The sequence below is a fragment of the Oncorhynchus kisutch genome, linkage group LG17 (genome assembly GCF_002021735.2).
Source record: "Oncorhynchus kisutch isolate 150728-3 linkage group LG17, Okis_V2, whole genome shotgun sequence".
Taxonomy (NCBI): Eukaryota; Metazoa; Chordata; class Actinopteri; order Salmoniformes; family Salmonidae; genus Oncorhynchus; species Oncorhynchus kisutch.
In genome coordinates, this window is record NC_034190.2 from 49,389,368 (window position 1) to 49,410,801 (window position 21,434).

At 44.2% G+C, this 21,434-nt stretch overlaps 1 protein-coding gene across 1 annotated transcript; it reads right to left on the reverse strand.

Moving 5' to 3' along the window:
• Positions 1-3,218: 3,218 nt before the first annotated feature.
• Positions 3,219-15,048, reverse strand: actr5 (actin related protein 5). Its single transcript, XM_020506039.2, has 9 exons — positions 14,623-15,048; positions 14,218-14,456; positions 7,947-8,116; positions 7,079-7,296; positions 6,741-6,878; positions 6,481-6,579; positions 6,200-6,339; positions 5,916-6,048; positions 3,219-3,883 (listed from the first exon to the last, which is right to left on the reverse strand). Exons 1-9 carry the CDS (start codon positions 15,004-15,006, stop codon positions 3,590-3,592), a joined length of 1,815 nt encoding a protein of 604 aa, XP_020361628.1. The 5' UTR covers positions 15,007-15,048; the 3' UTR covers positions 3,219-3,589.
• Positions 15,049-21,434: the final 6,386 nt, after the last annotated feature.

Sequence of the window (21,434 nt, forward strand, 5' to 3'; positions counted from 1 at the left end):
TCCCAAACCATCTCAATTGGCTTAGGGTTGGTGATTGTGGAGGCCAGGTCATCTGATGCAGCACTCCATCACCCTCCTTCTTGGTCAAATTGCCCATACACAGCCTGGAGGTGTGTTTTGGGTCAATGTCCTGTTGAAAAACAAATGATAGTCCCACTAAGCGCAATCCAGATGGGATGGCGTATCGCTGCAGAATGCTGTGGTAGCCATGCTGGTTAAGTGTGCCTTGAATTCTAAATAAATCAGTGTCACCAGCAAAGCACCCCCACACCACCTCCTCCATGCTTCACGGTGGGAACCACACATGCAGATCATCCGTTCACCTACTCTGCGTCTCACAAAGACACAGCGGTGCTCAAATTTGGACTCATCAGACCGAAGGACAGATTTCCACCGGTCTAATGTCCATTGCTCGTGTTTCTTGGCCCAAGCAAGTCTCTTATTATTATTGGTGTCCTTTAATAGTGGTTTCCTTGCCGCAATGTGACTATTAAGGCCTGATTTACAGTCTCCTCTGAACAGTTGATGTTGAGATGTGTCTGTTACTTGAACTCTGAAGCATTTATTTGGGCTGCAAATTCTTTCTTTGCTGTGGCGGTCCTCATGAGAGCCAGTTAGATCAGTGCTTGATGTTTTTTTTGTGACTGCACTTGAATAAACTTTAAAAGTAATTAATTTTCCGCATTGACTGACCTTCATTGTCTCAAAGTAATGATGGACTGTTGTTTCTCTTTGCTTATTTGAGCTGTTCACGCCATAATATGGACCTGGTCTTTTACCAAATAGGGCTATATTGTGTATACCAACCCTATCTTGTCACAACACAACTGATTGGCTCAAACGCATTAAGGAAGGAAATTCCACAAATTAACTTTTAACAAGGCACACCTGTTAATTAAAATGCATTACAGGTGACTACCTCATGAAGTTGGTTGAGAGTATGACGAGTGTACAAAGATGTCATCAAGGCAAAGGGTGGCTACTTTGAAGAATCTCAAATATATTTTGTTTAACATGATTCCATGTGTTATTTAATAGTATTTATGTCTTCACTATGATTCTACAATGTAGAAAATAGTCCAAATGAAGAAATACCCTGGAATTAGGTGTGTCCAAACGTTTGACTGGTACTGTATGTCTGGCTGCCAATGCCGTGTGATGAGTATTTACAGACGGGAGTTACTCCTAGGCGAGTTGCCCTATGATGCTGCCAGCTTTACAATAACTACAAAAGTTTGCCCAAACATTCAAATCAATCATATACTTATCCCTCTCCTTTGACAAGTTCGAAGCTTGCTGTGGCAGAGAAGCAACACTGAGGGGTGTTATCGTGCCTTCAGAAAATATTCATACCCCTTTACTTTGTCCACATTTTGTTGTGTTATCGCCTGGATTTAAAATGGATTCTGTTGAGATTTTTGCCTCTGGCATACATACAATACCAAATGTCAAAGTGAAATAGTTTTTTGACATTTTTACTAATTCAGGGAAAAAAAATGTACAGCTGAAATGTCTTGACTCAGTAAGTACTCAGCCCCTTTTTATGACAAGCCTAAATACATTCAGGAGTAAAGATTTGTATGTCACCTAATAAGTTGCATGGACTCACTGTGTGCAATATGATTTTTTTTAATGACTACCTCATCTCTGTACCCCAGACATTCAATTATCTGTAAGGTCCTTCAGTCGAGCAATACATTTCAAACACAGATTCAACCACAAAGACCAGGGAGGTTTTCCAATATCTCCCAAAGAAAGGTACCTATTGGTAAATGGGTAAAAAAAAAAAAGTTAAAAAAAGCTGACATTGAATATCACTTTGAGCATGGTGAAGTTATTAAATTACACTTTGGATGGTGTACTAATACACCCAGTCACTACAACGATACAGGCATCCATATATAACTCAGTTGCTGGAGAGGAAGGAAACAGCTCAGTGATTTCACCAAGAGGCCAACGGTGACTTTAAAACAGTTGCAAAGTTTAATGGCTATGAAAGGAGAAAACTGAGGATGAATCAACAACATTGTAGTTACACCACACTACTAACCTAAATGACAGAGTGAAAAGAAGGAAGCCTGTACAAAATAACAATGTTCCAAAACATGCATCCTGTTTGCAACAAGGCACTAAAGTAATACTGCAAAGAATGTGGCAAAGCAATTCACTTTTTATCCTGAATACAAGGTGTTATGTTGGGGGTAGATCTAATACAACACATTACTGAGCACCACTCTCCGTAATTTCAAGCAGAGTAGTGGCTGCATCATGTTATGGGTATGCATGGAATCGTGAAGGACTGGGGAGTTTTTCATCATTAAAAAATAAACGGAATGGAGCTAAGCATAGGCAAAATCCTAGAGGAAAACCTGGTTCAGTCTGCCTTTCACCAGACACTGGGAGATGAATGCACCTCTCAGCAGGACAATAACTTAAAACACAAGGCCACATATAAACTGGAATTGCTTACCAGAAAACATGTTCCTGAGTGGCCAAGTTACAGTTTTGACTTAAATCTACTTTAAAATCTATGGCAAGACCTGCAAATGGTTGTCCAGCAATGATTCAACAATCAATTTGACAGCGCTTGAAGAATTTTGAAAAGATTAATGGGAAAATGTTGCACAATCCAGGTTTAGAAAGCTCTTAAAGACTTACCCAGAAAGACTCACAGCTGTAATCGCTGGCAAAGGTGCTTCTACAAAGTATTGACTCGGGGCTGTGAATACTTATGTAAATTAGATATCTGCATTTCATTTTCAATACATTTCTAAAAACACGTTTTCACTTTGTCATTATGGGGTATTGTGTGTAGTTGGGTGAGATAAAATAAATAAAATTAATACATTTTAAATTCAGGATAACAACTAAATGTGGAATAAGTCAAGGGCTATGAATACTTCCTGAAGGCACTATATATCTAACAGGATACACAGTGTGGCAATACTACAATAGAAATCTAACTCTATGTGTATCTCTATAACAAAACATCTGTTAAAAAAGGGGATGTTCCTACATCCCAGTAATGCGGCCAATGGTGCTTTACAAGCTGCTGAAGAGCTTCAGTTGTTTGGTCAAAGGTGTGTGTGTGGGGGGAAAAATCTACTGTACTGTAGACTAACACCACCCTGTGGCACAATAGTGTAATGCAGTAATACTTATGTGGATATGGATTTCGCTCTTCTAGATACAGCATACAACAAAGAGGAACTTGACAGTCTTATACAAAAAGTATGTTTTTATTGTAATATTTGACAGAAAATGCCAGCTTGTGGTATCTAGGTGTTTGGTTGACAACATATCCTTGACTGAATCTGAAACATAGCTTGATTGTATTATAAAAACTGCACAGGTAAAAAAACTAAATCATTTATGTGATGAAGTATAAAAAGGACTAACACAACCAAACAGCCCAATGCCTTCAGACCGGTCTAAAGTTGTAACTATTCAACATGAGTGGTCCATTGGTCCATCATCATCTGTGCTAATTTGAAATCCCAAAATGCACAGCACCATGATATATACAGTGAGATGCACCCACCTAGTTATGCTCTTTCCCATAAGTGCTCATGAGAGAAAGTGGAGGAGTTCAAGTTTGGGTCGGTGCCAAGGTGAAGGTTGATGGAGAGGCTGAAACACTGTCGGGGGAAGCTGCTGTCATCGTGGTAATGGGCACTAACAAAGGTTCAGCAAGGCGCGGGACTGGTTTGGCGATCTTCATGGGGATGAAGACGTTGGAGGCACAGTGCTCGCTCAGATACTCACCGCCCTTCTCCTCGTAGTCCTGCCGGCTGATCCAGCCCGCCCCGCCAGGGGGGTGCTCCAAGGCCCAGTCCCGAGCCCCGTACCAGGCATCCACCGCAGGCCTCGACGCCATCATCACCTGGAGAGCAGAGTCAAAACAGTGTACTATGCTGCTCAACTACAGTACATTCAGAAAGTATTCAGACCACTTCAGTTTTTCCACATTTTGTTACGTTACAACCTTATCCTAAAATAGATTTTTTTTAAATGTTCAATCGCTCAGGGCTCCCAAGTGGCGACGGGGTCTAAGGCACTGCCTCTCAGTGCTAGAGGCGTCACTACAGACCCTGGTTCGATTCCAGGCTGTATCACAACCTGGATGTGATTGTGAGTCCCATAGGGCGGCGCACAATTGGCCCAGCCTCGTATAGGTTTGGCCGGTGTAGGCCGTCATTGTAAATAAGAATTTGTTCTTAACTGACTTGCCTAGTTAAATAAAGGTTAAATAAAACATTTAATCAAAGCGAAAACCAGATATTTTTACATTTGCAAATGTATAAAAAATTAAAAACAGAAATACCTTATTTACATAAGTATTCAGACTCTTTGCTATGAGACTCAAAATTGAGGTCAGGTGCATCCTGTTTTCATTGATCACCCTTGAGATGTTTCTACAACTTGATTGGAGTCCACCTGGGGCAAATTCAATTGGTTGGACATGATTTGAAAAGGTACACACCTGTCTATATAAAGTCCCACAGTTGACAGTGCATGTCAGAGCAAAAAACTAAGCCATGACGTTGAAGGAATTGTCCGTAGAGCTCCGAGACAGGATTGTGTCGAGGCACAGATCTGGGGAAGGGTACCAAAACATTTCTGCAGCATTGAAGGTCCCAAAGAACACAGTGACCTCCATCATTCTTAGATGGAAGAAGTTTGGAACCAACAAGACTCTTCCTAGAGCTGGACACCCAGCCAAACTGAGCAATCGGGGGAGAAGGGCCTTTGTCAGGGAGGTGACCAAGAACACCATGGGCACTCTGGCAGAGCTCCAGAGTTCCTCTGTGGAAATGGGAGAACCTTCCAGAAGGACAACCATCTCTGCAGCACTCCAACAATCAGGCCTTTATGGTAGAGTGGCCAGACGGAAGCAACTCCTCAGTAAAAGGCACATGACAGCCCACTTGGAGTTTGCTAAAAGGCACCTAAAGGACTCTCAGACCATGAGAAACAAGATTCTCTGGTCTGATGAAACCAAGATTGAACTCTTTGGCCTGAATGCCAAGTGTCACGTCTGGAGGAAAGCTGGCACCATCCCTACAGTGAAGCATGGTGGTGGCAGCATCATGCTGTGGGGATGTTTTTCAGCAGCAGGGACTGGGAGACTAGTCAGGATCGAGGGAAAGATGAACGGAGCAAAGTACAGGGAGATCCTTAATGAAAACCTGCTTCAGAGCGCTCAGAACCCCAGACTGGGGCGAAAGTTCACCTGCCAACAAGACAACGACCCTAAGCACACAGCCAAGACAACGCAGGAGTGGCTTCGGGACAAGTCTCAATGTCCTGAGTGGCACAGCCAGAGCCCGGACTTGAACCCGATCGAACATCTCTGACGAGACCTGAAAATAGCTTCACAACGACGCTCCCCATCCAACCTGACAGAGCTTGAGTGGATCTGCAGAGAAGAATGTGAGAAACTCCCCAAATACAGGTGTGCCAAGCATGTAGCATCATACCCAAGAAGACTCGGGGCTGTAATCGCTGCCAAAGGTGCTCGACAAAGTACTGAGTAAAGGGTCTGATTACTTATGTAAATGTGATATTTCTAAAAAAAAAACTGCTTTTGCTTTGTCATTATGGGGTATTGTGTGTAGATAGATTTTTTTATTTTTATCCCCTCATCAATTTTAGAATAAAGTAGTAACGTAACAAAATGTGGAAAAAGTCAAGGGGCCTAAATACTTTCCGAATGTTCTGTAAGTTGTAATATGGCTCTCTCCTTATCACCATATTGTTTCAATTAAGACTTGTACAGGTGACTGTGTATTTATACTGCTGGTATAGAATATGCTTGCCCTACTTTTGTCTCAACATGAACCAATATAAGTTGCATGACACAACGGTGTCCTTCGGAGCAGTGAATTACCACAAAAACCAAACGTTTACTATACCTGGAAGTGCGACTGGAAGGGCCTCATGGCCAGCAGCTCTCTCTCTATCCTCTCCTTCATACCTGGATACTGTAGGTTCCCTCCCGTCAGGAACACATTACGGGCCAGTGCCTCCTGCTGCTCAGGAGTATACCTGCACACAGTCAAGTCATGCAAACTATGATCAACCTCTTCAGCTACTATGTGAATCATGCTCTAGTTATTGTGGCCATCTGCGTTTTGTTTTTAAAAAAATTAAAAAGTACAATCAAACATGTATAGCGAGGAAATGTGCAGTAGATTACCCGGCTAAGACATACTGCAGCGTCTCCATCATGCCCATCTGGTCTTCTCCTATCAGCGACGGCTGGAAGAGGATCTCTGAGACTCGCAGGCGCTCCGTGCCCACAAACAGCTGATGGTACTCTGCCATGTTAAACACCGGCTGTGGCGAGAGGAGGTCGTCAACAGGGCTAGTGGAGCCTCCATCACAAGAGTTTTAATCACAATCTATATTTAGTTCGGTATGAATGTGGTTCAGACTGTTGTGTTTATACCATTCAAATATTGGAGAATATTGCTTCACCTGCACAGGCTTTTCTGTCTCTGTGTTTTCCTCACTGAAGTCCGGATCCATCTCTGTCACCCCGTCCCCTTCATCCATTGGCTGCTCCATTTCTGAGGCCTGACAGAGAGAGATGTCTTACTTGTCAATTAGTTTAACACCAACATTATTCCCAACACTGTGATATGTTGCCATAGTCTAGGCTGTTTTGAACTAACTGTTTTGTTGGACATCGTTGCCATCCTAACTCAATGCTATCGTTTGCTAGCCCCTATGATCACCTGTAAGAGCCGCTGCCTGCCCTGCTCCACCACCAGGCTCAGCTTGTTGATGTAGGACTGCAGCTCCTCAGCAGAGTCCATATTCAGCTGTACCAGGTTCTTATGGAACTGCTCCAGGTAGCCGTCCTCCAACAGCTCCTATGCACATGACCAAGCACACACATGCACACAGGCAACATACGCTGACGGTTTACCTCAATGGATACGACTGGTGGCTAAAATGATAAGGAAAGCTTTAGAACTTAGGTCTATGAGTGAAATGTGGTGGTTTAGGGGAGAAAAGGGGTCGACGTTAAGGTTCATAGCTGACCAAGTCGTTAAAAGGTAATGGTTCTTGCCTGCACTGTCAGTAGTTTATCCAACCGCTCTTGGTCCTGCTGTAGCTTCTCCTCCCTGCGCCGGGCGTTGATCTCCTGTAGCCTGCGCAGCTGCTGGGTGCGTCTCTCCTGCCTCTCCTCCACACTCACCACGCCGCCCAGCCCCTTGGCAGAGAAGGGCAGCTGCATGCGGTGCACCTCCTGCTCATAGAACTCTACACTGCGCCACTTCTCCAGCTCTGAGAGACACGGAGAGAGACAGACACCGAGAGAGAGAGAGACACCGAGAGAGAGAGAGACACCGAGAGAGAGAGAGAGAGACACAGAGAGAGAGAGAGACACACAGAGAGAGAGAGAGAGAGAGAGAGAGAGAGAGAGAGAGGAGAGAGACCGAGAGAGAGGAGAGACACCGAGAGAGAGAGAGAGACAGAGAGAGAGAGACAGAGACACCGAGAGAGAGAGACACAGAGAGAGCGAGACACAGAGAGAGAGAGAGAGAGACACCGAGAGACCGAGAGAGAGAGACCGAGAGAGAGACACCGAGAGAGAGACACAGAGAGAGAGAGAGAGACACCGAGAGACCGAGAGAGAGAGACCGAGAGAGAGAGAGAGAGAGAGAGAGAGAGAGAGAGAGAGAGAGAGAGAGAGACCGAGAGACACCGAGAGAGAGACAGACACCGAGAGAGAGAGAGACACCGAGAGAGAGAGAGAGACACAGAGAGAGAGAGACACAGAGAGAGAGAGAGAGAGAGAGAGAGACACCGAGAGAGAGAGACACCGAGAGAGAGAGAGAGAGAGAGAGTCAGGAAATGAGTCACATATAAAGTAAAGCACCACAGTTACTGTTTCATGTAATCTCACTACATCTCTGGCCCCATGGCAGGCAGACCTTGGTGGTAGTCTGTGGCTGTGTAGCTGTGTTCGTGGAGCAGCTCCTCCATTCGGCTGAGGGTGACGGCAGCCAGGTGACCAGGGTACTTCAGCTGGAGCAGACGCTGGAGATACGAGGCCGCCTGGCTCCCGCCCACGTTCACACGCTTACAGTTCCCTGCATCCAGCCTGGGGAAACACCAGAAGAAAGAATGTTACAAGTTGTGTGGCATGTGTTAAAATGGCACATAGGCACGCCTGAGCAATGGAGCAAACAGAGCAAACAGAGCAAGCTGCACCCCCACTTTCAAAATAGGGATGCAAATTTGTGTTTTTGCACCTCCACTTTTTTTTTAACCATTTGTCATTTTCAAATGATTGGTAATGTTTTGAGCAAGTCTGTATTAAAATAGATACATCAATCTAATATATGATATAATAATTAACAGACCGCATTTTCCACCCCCATCACCACAAGATTAATGGTTTTGCTGACTGGAAAGTGTTGCTTCACTCCCGCCCCACTAGAAAGCACTAGTTGCACCATTTGAAAAATACATGTTTTATCTATTTTATTGTGCTGCTGTTACATTTGCGTCGTTGTTTCATGTCCTGTGGTGTTGTTACATATCATTTGAGCTGCGTGCACCACCAGCAAACTAATTTCACATGATGAGCACGGCATGTTGAGATTAGGCATCTCTGTAGCACAGACTCTGACTCTGAGTAGCCTTCCATCAGCCTACCAAATGTTGCACATTAGCAGAAAACTTCATGTCTGGTAGCTCGTGGACTGTCAAAGAAATAATCAGTAAGCCTAATATTTACATGATTAAATCTGTGAAATAATTTAACTCCCCAAGCTGTTTGCAGGCATTTAACACCATTCTGCATTTTTACCATCTATTTTCACAACTTCAAATCAGTTAAATCACATTGTTAAAATGTTTACAAATTAGTTACAAAAGTAAGAGTCCTCGCTGAGTTCCATATGAGAGCACACCGTGGACGCTTCACGGTTAAAGTGTAGCCAAGCTGTGTCTGTATGCACCAAATGAAAAAGCCCAGGATATTTGTATCTTGATAAAAACAGCTCTGTTGGTGAGCTAGACAAGGGGGCAAAAGGAGGCTCCGTTGAAACTTGTGCCATCTCAGTTAAAGTTTTGTGTCCCCTAAATCAAAATAGCAAAAAGGTTCTAATGATTGAGTGTAAAGGCTGTCCCCGACAAAAAAAAACATTTGGTCGACCTAGAATCGTTGGTTCTTTCGACCAACATTTTTTGTGTATTTTTCACTATATAAACACACCCAAATGTATGTGTTTTAATAAAATCAACTATATGTAGGCTACTGAGCTTGTCTGATGCTTTAAGCACACTGTGATTAAATACACTATATATACAAAAGTATGTGGACACTCCTTCAAATTAGTGGATTCGGCTATTTCAGCCACACCCGTTGTTGACAGGTGTATAACATCGAGCACACAGCCATGCAATCTCCATACACAACCATTGGCAGTAGAACTGCCTTCCTGAAGAGCCCAGTGACTTTCAACATGGCACCATCATGTTTCCAACAATTCCGTTTCTATAATTTCTCCCTTGCTAGAGCTGCCCCATTCAACTGTAAGTGCTGTTATTGTGAAATGGAAACATCTAGGAGCAACAACGGCTCAGTTGCGAATGGGTAGGCCACACAAAGCTCACAGAACGTCTGTCCTTGGTTGCAACACTCACTACCGAATTCCAAACTGCCTCTGGAAGCGACGTCAGACTGCCTAAGATTACCATGCGCAATGCCAAGCGTCGGCTGGGGTGGTGTTTTTTTTTAAGCCAATGTGATTTATAGGATATTTATTTTTAAATCAGGATTTTTTTCTATCTGCAGGCTGTTTTTATTTGTTAGCTTAACGTAGGCTATTTTTCACATAGTTGTCAATGGCAATAGAAGTTACTTTTAGAATTTTGATTAACCACATGCAATGATTGTGAGATACAAAGACTTTATTATAAATTAAATAAATCTTCCACGAAAATGTGCATGTAAAAATCAGAACTGGCATGTACACCGGTAGAAATGGTCAGATAAATTGGCTCTAGGTCATGGACAGCCCTAATGGAAGCTGAGGTGTCAACACTTGTTAATGACAGGCAGCTGTTAAGAATTCCTTTTCCACTTCGGCAAATGTGTTCAGTCAGCACCGACGACTCATGCTACACCCAAGGAGAGCTCAACCAATCCAACTGGCATTAGAGGGGGATCTTACAAGACGATTTTGGGGGAAGTATTGAATGATCAATTACTCAGGACGTTCAACAGATCGTCAAGGAGGCTGCAACTCTTCGGAAAGGGGTAAGAAACGATTTAGCTGGTAGATTTTGATCAACATCTTGGTGGTATAAAGTGGTGTCATTCTCAGCAAAACCCTAGGGTAAGAAATGGCAAAATGACTTATTTAGCCAGCCTTTATTTTCATTGCCAAAACCAACCTTGCTTCGTGTGTAGGGGCGCTGTCGTGGTGCCGATAGAGTGCCAACCTGTCACTTCTTGGTCAAAAGCACTCAATGGTCTCGGCATTTGAACTTTTCTGTTTATTGTGGTATAGTGTGATTGATCTAAGCAGAATTCAATATAATTATAATGCATAAGCATGTTTCATTATAGAAATAGATGACTATAGAAATAGAATGTAAGCTTTCTTGGTAGCCTATTGCTTTTCATGGTTGTAAATGGAACTGTGCGTATTGGAAATGTGTTTGTGGTAGGCCGGCATTGCTTATTTGATTGAGTGGGTGGGTCGAATTTGATCCACAGAAGTGTATTGTGCAGTATCGCAACATGTTGCTGAACTCATGAGCTGCATCCATGTTTGAAATAGGCCTACGGGTCTATTTATTTGGCAAGACAGCTGTGCATGACTGCGTCTCACCGTCGTAGGCGTATGTTTTGGTTATTTGCATTCGCCTTTAGTTTACTGTGTTTGTTTGTTTACTGTTAATGTAACTAGTCTAAATATAGATTGTATTATGCCTTTATCGATCTGATATTTTGTTTATAAGCCTATAGTAGGCCTACCCCCGTTCTGTTCACATTCATTTGTTTGCATTTGCAGTTGTAGGTATTCTAAGCCAAACTGCAATTCAGTTTTTTTGTTTTGCATGAGTTACTAGGTTTCTACTTTCAGCATTTAGTTTGCATTATTTTGGTGAGACAGCTGTGTTTGGCTGCATTCACATAGGCTGTTTGTAACAGGTGAATTACCCTATCTGTCTGGTACCCTACATTCATTTCCAAAATGACCTTTCTTTAGTGTGTAGGGCACTGTCCATTGTGCTGATACAGCGTAGGGGAGTTGGGCTACAGATTTGGCAGCAACCTGTCACTTCAAAAGCTCACAATGTTCTCGGAATTTGAACTTGGTGTTTATTGTGGTATAGCGTGAAATAAGCAGAATTCAATATAATTCCAATGCAAGAACCCCCAAAAAACATTTCCCCTCTCACCGATTTCAACTGCACCCTTAATCACTTTATCCTGGCGCTGGGTCTGTCTGCTTTGCTTGGTAAGAAATATCGACTGGTAATATACTCTGTTTCACGGAAATATGGCTCTCTCGGGATATGCTATTGGAGTCAGTACAGCCACCGGGATTCTTTGTGCGCCGCGTCGACATAAATAAACATCTCTCCGGGAAGAAGAAGGGCGGGGGTGTATGTTTCATGATTAATGACTCATGGTGTAATTGTAACAACATACAGAAACTCAAGTCCTTTTGTTCACCTGACCTAGAATTCCTCACAATTAAATGCCGACCGTATTATCCTTCGGTTATAGTCACAGCCGTGTATATCCCCCCTCATGCCGATACCACGACGGCCCTAAAAGAACTTCACTGGACTTTATACAAACTGGAAACCATATATCCTGAGGCTGCATTTATTGTAGCTGGGGATTTTAACAAAGCAAACTTAAGAACAAGGCTACCTAAATTCTACCAGCATATTGATTGCAGTACTCTCGCTGGCAAAACTCTGGACCACTGCTACTCTAACTTCGGCAATGCATACAAGGCCCTCCCCGCCCTCCCTCAGCAAATCTGACCACGACTCCCTTTTGCTCCTCCCTTCCTATAGCCAGAAACTCAAAAAGGATATACATGTGACAAGGACTATTCAACGCTGGTCTGACCAATCGGAATCCACGCTTCAAGATTATTTTGATCACACGGACTGGGATATGTTCTGGGTAGCCTCATTGAATAATATCGATTTATACGCTGATTCGGTGAGTGAGTTTATAAGGAAGTGCATAGGAGATGTTGTACCCAGTGTGACTATTAAAACCTACCCTTACAAGAAACTGTGGATAGATCGCGGCATCTGCACAAAACTGAAAGCACGAACCACCGCATTCAACCATGGAAAGTTGACTGGGAATATGGCCTAATACAAAAAGTGTAGTTATTCCCTCCGCAAGGCAATGAAACAAGAGAAATGTCAGTATCGAGACAAAGTGGAATCGCAATTCAACGGCTCAGACACAAGACGTATGTGGCAGGGTCTACAGACAATCACGGACCACAAAAAGAAAACCAGTGACGTAACGGACACCGACGTCTTGCTTCCAGACAAACTAAACACCTTCTTCGCCCGCTTTGAGGATAATACAGTGCTACCAAGGACTGTGGGCTCTCCTTCTCCGTGGCTGACGTGAGTAAGACATTTAAACGTGTTAACCCCCGCAGGGCTCCTGGGCCAGATGGCATCCCTAGCTGCGTCCTCAGAGCATGCGCAGACCAGGCTGATGTGTTAACAGACATATGAAATCTTTCCCTATCCCAGTCTGCTGTCCCCACATGCTTCAAGTTGGCCATCCTTGTTCCTGTACCCAAGAAGGCAAAGGTAACTGAACTAAATTACTATTGCCCCGTAGCACTCACTTCTGTCATCATGAAGTGCTTTGATAGACTAGTCAAGGATCATATCCCCTCCACCTTACCTGTCACCCTAGACCCACTTGAATTTGCGTACCGCCCCATAGGCCCACAGATGATGTAATCGCCATCACACTGCACACTGCCCTATCCCACCTAGAGAAGAGGAATACCTATGTAAGAATGCTGTTCATTGACTACAGCTCAGCATTCAACACCATAGTTGAACACTTGGGCCCCACAAGGGTGTGTGCTCTGCCCCCTCCTGTACTCCCTGTTCACCCATGACTGCGTGGCCATGCACGCCTCCAACTCAATCATCAAGTTTGCAGACCACACAACAGTAGTAGGCTTGATTACCAACAACGACGAGACAGCCTATTGGGAGGTGAGGGCACTCGGAGTGCGCTGTCAGGAAAACAACCTCTCACTTAAAGTCAACAAAACAAAAGGAGATGATTGTGGACTTCAGGAAACAGCAGAGGGAGCACCTCCTATCCACATCGATGGGACAGCAGTGGAGAAGGTGGAAAGTTTTAAGTTCCTCGGTGTACACATCACGGACAAACTGAAATGGTCCACCCACATATACCGTGTGGTGAAAGCGCAACAGCGCCTCCTCAACCTCAGGAGCCTGAAGAAATTTGGCTTGTCACCTAAGACCCTCACAAACTTTTACAGATGCACAATTGAGAGCATCCTGTCGGCCTGCATCACCGCCTGGTATAGCAACTGCACCGCCCATAACCGCAGGGCTCTCCAGAGGGTGGTGAGGTCAGGACACCAACAGCACCCGCAGCACAGAAGGCCAAAAAGATCATCAAGGACAACAACCACCGAGCCACTGCCTATTGGGGTACTATGGTGTTGAATGCTGAACCCGCTACTATCCAGAAGGCGAGGTCAGTACAGGCGCATCAAAGCTGGGAAAGAGAAACTGAAAAATAGGCCATCAGACTGTTAAACAGCCATCAGTGAGGATGCTGCCTACATACAGACTTGAAATCATTGGCCACTTTAATAAATGGATCACTAGTCACTTTAATAATGCCACTTGAATAATGTTTACATATCTTGCATTACTCATCTCATATGTTCATGCTGTATTTTACACCATCTTGCCTATGCAGCTTGGTCATTGCTCATCCATATATTTATATGTATATATTCTTATTCCATTTCTTTACTTAGATTAGTGTGTATTAGGTAGTTGTTGTGGAATTGTTAGATTACTTGTTAGATTTTGCTGCACTGTCGGAACTAGAAGCACAAGCATTTCGCTACACTCGCAATAACATCTGCTAACCATGTGTATGTGACCAATAAAATGTGATTTGCTGTATAGTGGTTTTACCTTCCATTGATAACGGGTAGGATGTGAGAGCAGTGGTAGCCAGAGGAGAGGACAATGCCGGTGTTTTGGTGTGTGAGGTTGCTGAGAGCATTGTTGTAGTAGAGGCTGTACAGGCAGTCTACGCCATAGGACACATGAGGAACTCTGTAGCACTCAAAGAGCAGCTCTGACATCATCTGGCGACTGTGGAGCGGGTTGCAGGGCGCCTCTGTGAGCACTATAGGATGTTCAACACTGCCCTAAAGAGGGGAGAGAAAGGAGAGAAACCACATCAGATGTGCTTGAAGGAGCAACTATCTAGTTAGCTACCGTTGTCAGTAAGTTATATTCAAGACTGAGAAGGCAGAACGGTCTAAACAGGACAAGCAACATAGGAAATTGTGCAACATAACTTGAACACCTTACCTCAGTCACAACTCCGAGGTGGCTGAATATGTAATCGAACATCAGTTCCTGTATCTCGAAGTTTACAACCACATTTCGGTCAAACTGGCTTTTCAGGAGCCATCGCACAGGCTCGAGGTTAGAAATGTCATTGCCGATTTGGGTTTCACTTCGCGCTGCCCCTCTGCTCCTCGCCGCCACGGACTTGAACAGAAGGCGCGGTGCGCCTAGTTCGTTCCCTTTGCATGCCCAACCGGCCCTTGTTTGAAAAGAGCCGTTATCTATTATTATCGGAACTGGTGATGGTTGTAAACATTCGGCAGAAATCTCGAAAATCGGATCGGGAGAGGATTTGTAGTCTTGAAAAGAAAATATTTTGCATGTTGTGTCTGTTTTGGAAGTCATTTTGAAAGGGTGTTACTACAAAATACGTCCGACTAGAAAGCTTGTACCAGAAATCAACAGTTCCGCATAGCTCTCGTTACGTTTTGACAACGTAACAATTATTAAAGGGTCAGTCAGAAGTTGGTACATCCATTTTTTGACTTATAAATTAATTGTACCAATAGATTCTTAAAGAATATAACTTATACACGCCTCATGAACTTAGTTTAACTGCTGTACCCCATCAGAACCCAAAATATAAGCTTGTTTTACTCCAATGTTTGTAAACAAAACATGGTTAAACTATACTTTTGATATCATGGATGGTCAGTCCATGCATCCATAGCCCTGTCTATGAATTTGAAAGTGATTACATTTCTCAAGCCCCATCCCTTAGCTTTCTACTGAAACAGTGGCGGGGTTCCTGTTGTTATTGTTTAAACTGCTGATTGGCCCTTCAATGTTAAAATATGTATATATTACATCCTCTATTATAGTAGATCCCCTAACAAGTATTTTTATATAGGTGGCTTAATTTATCTACAGCAGACCTTTATTTGTTGCCTCTCTCTCCAGAACAGGTTGATGTGAGTACAGCATGTGTGTGATGACCAATTATGTATATAAACCTTGGATTACTGGTGCTATCTATTAGCCATTGAGAGGCTTTGAAACCAACAGTCGGCCCCAGTCGGCACAGTCCTCCATAGGAATGAATGGAATTCTACAGTATTTAAATTAAATGTTTCAATACATAAACGACATCATAACCGCCATCGATAAAAGACAGTACTGTGCAGCCGTCTTCATCGACCTTGCCAAGGCTTTCGACTCTGTCAATCACCATATTCTTATCGGCAGACTCAGTCGCCTCGGTTTTTCGGATGACTGCCTTGCCTGGTTCACCAATTACTTTGCAGACAGAGTTCAGTGTGTCAAATCGGAGGGCATGCTGTCCGGTCCTCTGGCAGTCTCTATGGGGGTGCCACAGGGTTCAATTCTCGGGCCGACTCTTTTCTCTGTGTATATCAATGATGTTGCTCTTGCTGCGGGCGATTCCCTGATCCACCTCTACGCAGACGACACCATTCTATATACTTTCGGCCCGTCTTTGGACACTGTGCTATCTAACCTCCAAACAAGCTTCAATGCCATACAACACTCCTTCCGTGGCCTCCAACTGCTCTTAAACGCTAGTAAAACCAAATGCATGCTTTTCAACCGGTCGCTGCCTGCACCTGCATGCCCGACTAGCATCACCACCCTGGATGGTTCCGACCTAGAATATGTGGACGTCTATAAGTACCTAGGTGTCTGGCTAGACTGCAAACTCTCCTTCCAGACTCATATCAAACATCTCCAATCGAAAATCAAATCAAGAGTCGGCTTTCTATTCCGCAACAAAGCCTCCTTCACTCAAGCCGCCAAGCTTACCCTAGTAAAACTGACTATCCTACCGATCCTCGACTTCGGCGATGTCATCTACAAAATGGCTTCCAACACTCTACTCAGCAAACTGGATGCAGTCTATCACAGTGCCATCCGTTTTGTCACTAAAGCACCTTATACCACCCACCACTGCGACTTGTATGCTCTAGTCGGCTGGCCCTCGCTACATATTCGTCGCCAGACCCACTGGCTCCAGGTCATCTACAAGTCTATGCTAGGTAAAGCTCCGCCTTATCTCAGCTCACTGGTCACGATGGCAACACCCATCCGTAGCACGCGCTCCAGCAGGTGTATCTCACTGATCATCCCTAAAGCCAACACCTCATTTGGCCGCCTTTCGTTCCAGTACTCTGCTGCCTGTGACTGGAACGAATTGCAAAAATCGCTGAAGTTGGAGACTTTTATCTCCCTCACCAACTTCAAACATCAGCTATCTGAGCAGCTAACCGATCGCTGCAGCTGTACATAGTCTATTGGTAAATAGCCCACCCTTTTCACCTACCTCATCCCCATACTGTTTTTATTTATTTACTTTTCTGCTCTTCTGCACACCAATATCTCTACCTGTACATGACCATCTGATCTTTTATCACTCCAGTGTTAATCTGCAAAATTGTAATTATTTGCCTACCTCCTCATGCCTTTTGCACACATTGTATATAGACCCCCCCTTTGTTTTCTACTGTGTTATTGACTTGTTAATTGTTTACTCCATGTGTAACTCTTTGTTGTATGCTCACACTGCTATGCTTTATCTTGGCCAGGTCGCAGTTGCAAATGAGAACTTGTTCTCAACTAGCCTACCTGGTTAAATAAAGGTGAAATAAAAAAATAAAATAAATAAACATGTATTTAAGTATCTTTGTTGTTGGGAAGAGTAACATTAGCAATCTCAAAAATATATACTTTGGCCTCCCGAGTGGTCTAAGCTGAGATCCTGGTTCAAGTCCAGGCTCTGTCGCAGACAGCCGCGACCGCGAGACGCATGGGGCGGTGAACAATTGGCCCAACGTCGTTCGGGTTAGGGGAGGGTCTGGCTGGCAGAGATGGCTGTGTCCCATTGCGCACTATCGACTCCTGTTGCGGCCGGGCGCAATGTACACTGACACCGTCGCCAGGTGTACGGTGTTTCGTCCCACACATTGGTGCGGCTGGCTTCCGGGTTAAGCGGGCATTGTGTCAATGAGTTGCAGCGACAAGAGTTGCAGCGACGAGACAAGACTGTAACTACCAATGAGGTAAATAAAATAAGAATCAATTATACTTTAAGGAAAATGTTATTATAAAGATATATATTATGTTATTATATAGATATATACAACACAGAGTTACACATGGAATAAACAAACATACAGTCAATAATACAGTAGGAAAAAAAGTATATATACAGTGTGTGCAAGTGAGGTAAGATAAGGGAGGTAGGGCAATAAAATAGGCTATGGTGGAGAGGTAATTACGATATAGCAATTACACACTGGAGTGATAGATGTGCAGTGTCGCAGTGGTGGGTAGTATATGGGGCTTTGATGACAAAAACGGATGGCACTGTTATCGACTGCATTCAATTTCTTGAGTAGAGTGTTGGAGGCTATTTTGTAAATGACATCGCCGAAGTCGAGTATCGGTAGGATAGTCAGTTTTATGAGGGTATGTTTGGCGGCATGAGTGAAGGATGCTTTGTTGCGAAATAGGAAGCCGATTCTAGATGTAATTTTGGATTGGAGATGCTTAGTGTGGGTCTGGAAGGAGAGTTTACAGTCTAGCCAGACACCTAGGTATTTGTACAGAGTAGTGATGCTGGACGGGCGGGCAGGTGCGGGCAGCGATCGGTTGAAGAGCATGCGTATAGTTTTACTTGCATTTAAGAGCAGTTGGAGGCCACGGAAGGAGAGTTGTATGGCATTGAAGCTCGTCTGGAGGTTAGTTAGCACAGTGTCTAAAGAAGGGCCAGATGTATACAGAATGGTGTCGTCTGCGTAGAGGTGGATCAGAGAATCACCAGCAGCAAGAGCGACATCATTGGTTTATACAGAGAAGCAGGTCGGCCCGAGAATTGAACCCTTTGGCACCCCCAAAGAGACTGCCAGAGGTCCGGACAACAGGCCCTCCGATTTGACACACTGAATTCTATCTGAGAAGTAGTTGGTGAACCAGGCGAGGCAGTCATTTGAGACACCAAGGCTGTTGAATCTGCCAATAAGAATGTGGTGATTGACAGAGTCGAAAGCCTTGGCCAGGTCGCTGAATACGGCTGCACAGTATGGTCTCTTATCGATGGCAGTTATGATATCGTTTAGGACCTTGAGCGTGGCTGAGGTGCACCCATAACCAGCTCGGAAGCCAGATTGCATATCGGAGAAGGTACGGTGGGATTCAAAATGGTCAGTGATCTGCTTGGCTTTCGAAGACCTTAGAAAGGCAGGGTAGGATAGATAGAGGTCTGTAGCAGTTTGGGTCTAGAGTGTCTCCCCCTTTGAAGAGGGGGATGACCGCGGGAGCTTTCCAATCTTTGGGGATCTCAGACGATACGAAAGAGAGGTTGAACAGGCTAGTAATAGGGGTTGCAACAATTTTGGCAGATAATTTTAGAAAGAGAGGGTCCAGATTGTCTAGTCCAGCTGATTTGTAGGGGTCCAGATTTTGCAGCTCTAAGAACATCAGCTCTCTGGATTTGGGTGAAGGAGAAATAGGGGAGGCTTGGCGAGTTGCTGTGGGGGGTGCAGGGCAGTTGACTGGGGTAGCCAGGTGGAAAGCATGGCCAGCCGTAGATAAATGCTTCTTGAAATGTTAGGATGATATCTATGAGGGTGCCCGTGTTTACGGATTTGGGGTTGTACCTGGTAGGTTCATTGATCATTTGTGTGAGATTGAGGGCATCAAGCTTAGATTGTAGGATGCCGGAGTGTTAAGCATGTCCCAGTTTAGCTCACCTAGCAGCACAAGCTCTGAAGATAGACAGGGCAACCTATTCACATATGTTGTCCAGGGCACAGCTGGGGGCAGTGGGTGGTCTATAGCAAGCGGCAACGGTGAGAAACTTGTTTCTGGAAAGGTGGATTTTTAGAAGTAGAAGCTCGAAATTGTATGGGCACAGACCTGGATAGTATAACAGAACTCCGTAGGCTATCTCTGCAGTAGATTGTCACTCCTCCTCCTTTGGCAGTTCTATCTTGTCAGAAAATGTTATAGTTATGGATGGAAATTTCCAGGATAAACCAGGATTCAGACACGGCTAGGACATCTGGGTTGGAAGAGTGTGCTAAGGCAGTGAATAAAACAAACTTGGGGGAGTGCCAAGATGGAGGCAGGGTTCAACACAGTGCTTCCTACAAGTCATCTAGTGTTTACAAATCATTGGTGATAATCTACTGTATGACCCATAACATTTCATTTTTACAGTAGGCCTTCTGCAATAAGGACTCCGTGAATGAGTGTCTACCACCAGAGGGGGCAATGAAAGATGGTCTGCTGCATTAGAGTGTCTGAATGAATAAGCATCGAACAAAGCGTGAATTTGTCCTTTGGACATTCAGAATTAAGTCCAAGAAGACATGAGCTCCTCCTATCAATTTATTCTTAGGTTGATGTGATATACTATCCCTATCAACCCCATTTCTGAAAAGTCCTTGATTTAGTCTGGTCTGGCACTGGCAGTATTACTGTCAATTGACTAGACAAAGTGGAGCCTCAGCTGGTGATATGTGGCACCCTTGGCACTGAAAGTAGACACTCCACCACCAAAGGCTCTGGCCCCTATCACTCCAATGGTAAGGGGTCACATGAAGATCCTCTATCGTTCTGCCCTTCTGAATCAGCATCAGCCCATGTACTATGCTGCATCCTTTCAGCAATACCGTACCATGAGCCAGTCAATAAGAGGAGTACTTCACATTCACATATGCATTTTTCATGCCACCATTGTTCTAAAACCACAGAATTATGCTCAAGGGTCTTACCTATCAGAGCATGCATGCACCATAATATCATTTAAATTAGAGACAACAGGCATATTTTCTGTGTAATCAAACAAATGGTTGATACATTTTATATTTATTTCAGGACAGGGACTTGATTGGTGGGATACCACAGATTTGGGAGGAGGGAAGGCTGTAGCTTGATGTTGTGCCACTGAATCAGGGGCACAGTTCACTGCTCAGGCACAAAGCTCTAAGACCGGCAGTATCCTCTGATGCTACTGAGCAGATCTAGGTCATCTCCCACACATGCTCCCAGAAGGCAAGACGTGACATTGTACCGCCGTCCCTAACACGGAGAGCTCTTGCTTGTTGTGCATGTCATACTGTGATGAACAGCAGACAAATTAATATGCTACATCCGCTTTGGGACTGCATGATGCAGCTCCTCCATTTTGTCGGAGCAGAAGACTAGCTTTCAGTGGCAGCACAGGGTAGAGCGATCCTAATTAGCTTGTCATCGGCGATCATATTCAAGTGTTCCAGCAAGACTCATTAATGACATTTATTGGGTTATTGTCATGCTACTACAATGTTAATAATATTATCAGTATTATAATATAGTTGTGGTAGAGCAGCAAATAGCTAAAATACTTGTTTTCTGCTGCAACTCCTATTGCTCAGATCATGAGATGAAATGGTGAAATGTCCTTTTGAATCTTTGTGCACGCAGGACTAGTGAGATAAAACGAGAGAACCTCCAAGTATCTGTGACATTAATGAATGAGGTGGACGACGGGAACGCGGTTTACATAATAGGGTGAGGCTTGCATGGAGATTCCAACTGCTGCCTCTGATATCAGAGCCACAGCAGCAAACCTAAATACTCCTCCATCCCTGCGCCTCCTCACACACAGAGACTGCCACTACCTGTCTTCTCAGTCTGAAGCCCTGTAAGCGTAACAGATATTTTTAGGCCATAGAGTGATTACTGTGTTTATGCACGTGTCACTTTGCATGCGTCCCTGGCTGTGTCGAGTCTGTGTACGCACGTGTAAGTTGTGTTCATAGTGGATCCAAGTCAAG

Bases quoted from the DNA above. Each gene is read 5' to 3' on its own strand.
- actr5 (XM_020506039.2), bottom strand. From the start codon at position 15,006: ATGACTTCCAAAACAGACACAACATGCAAAATATTTTCTTTTCAAGAC. The intron at 6,580-6,740 runs GTGATCATAGGG...TCTCTCTGTCAG, and splicing joins GCAGGCAGCGGCTCTTACAG to GCCTCAGAAATGGAGCAGCC. The intron at 6,340-6,480 runs GTGAAGCAATAT...CTCTCGCCACAG, and splicing joins AGACAGAAAAGCCTGTGCAG to CCGGTGTTTAACATGGCAGA.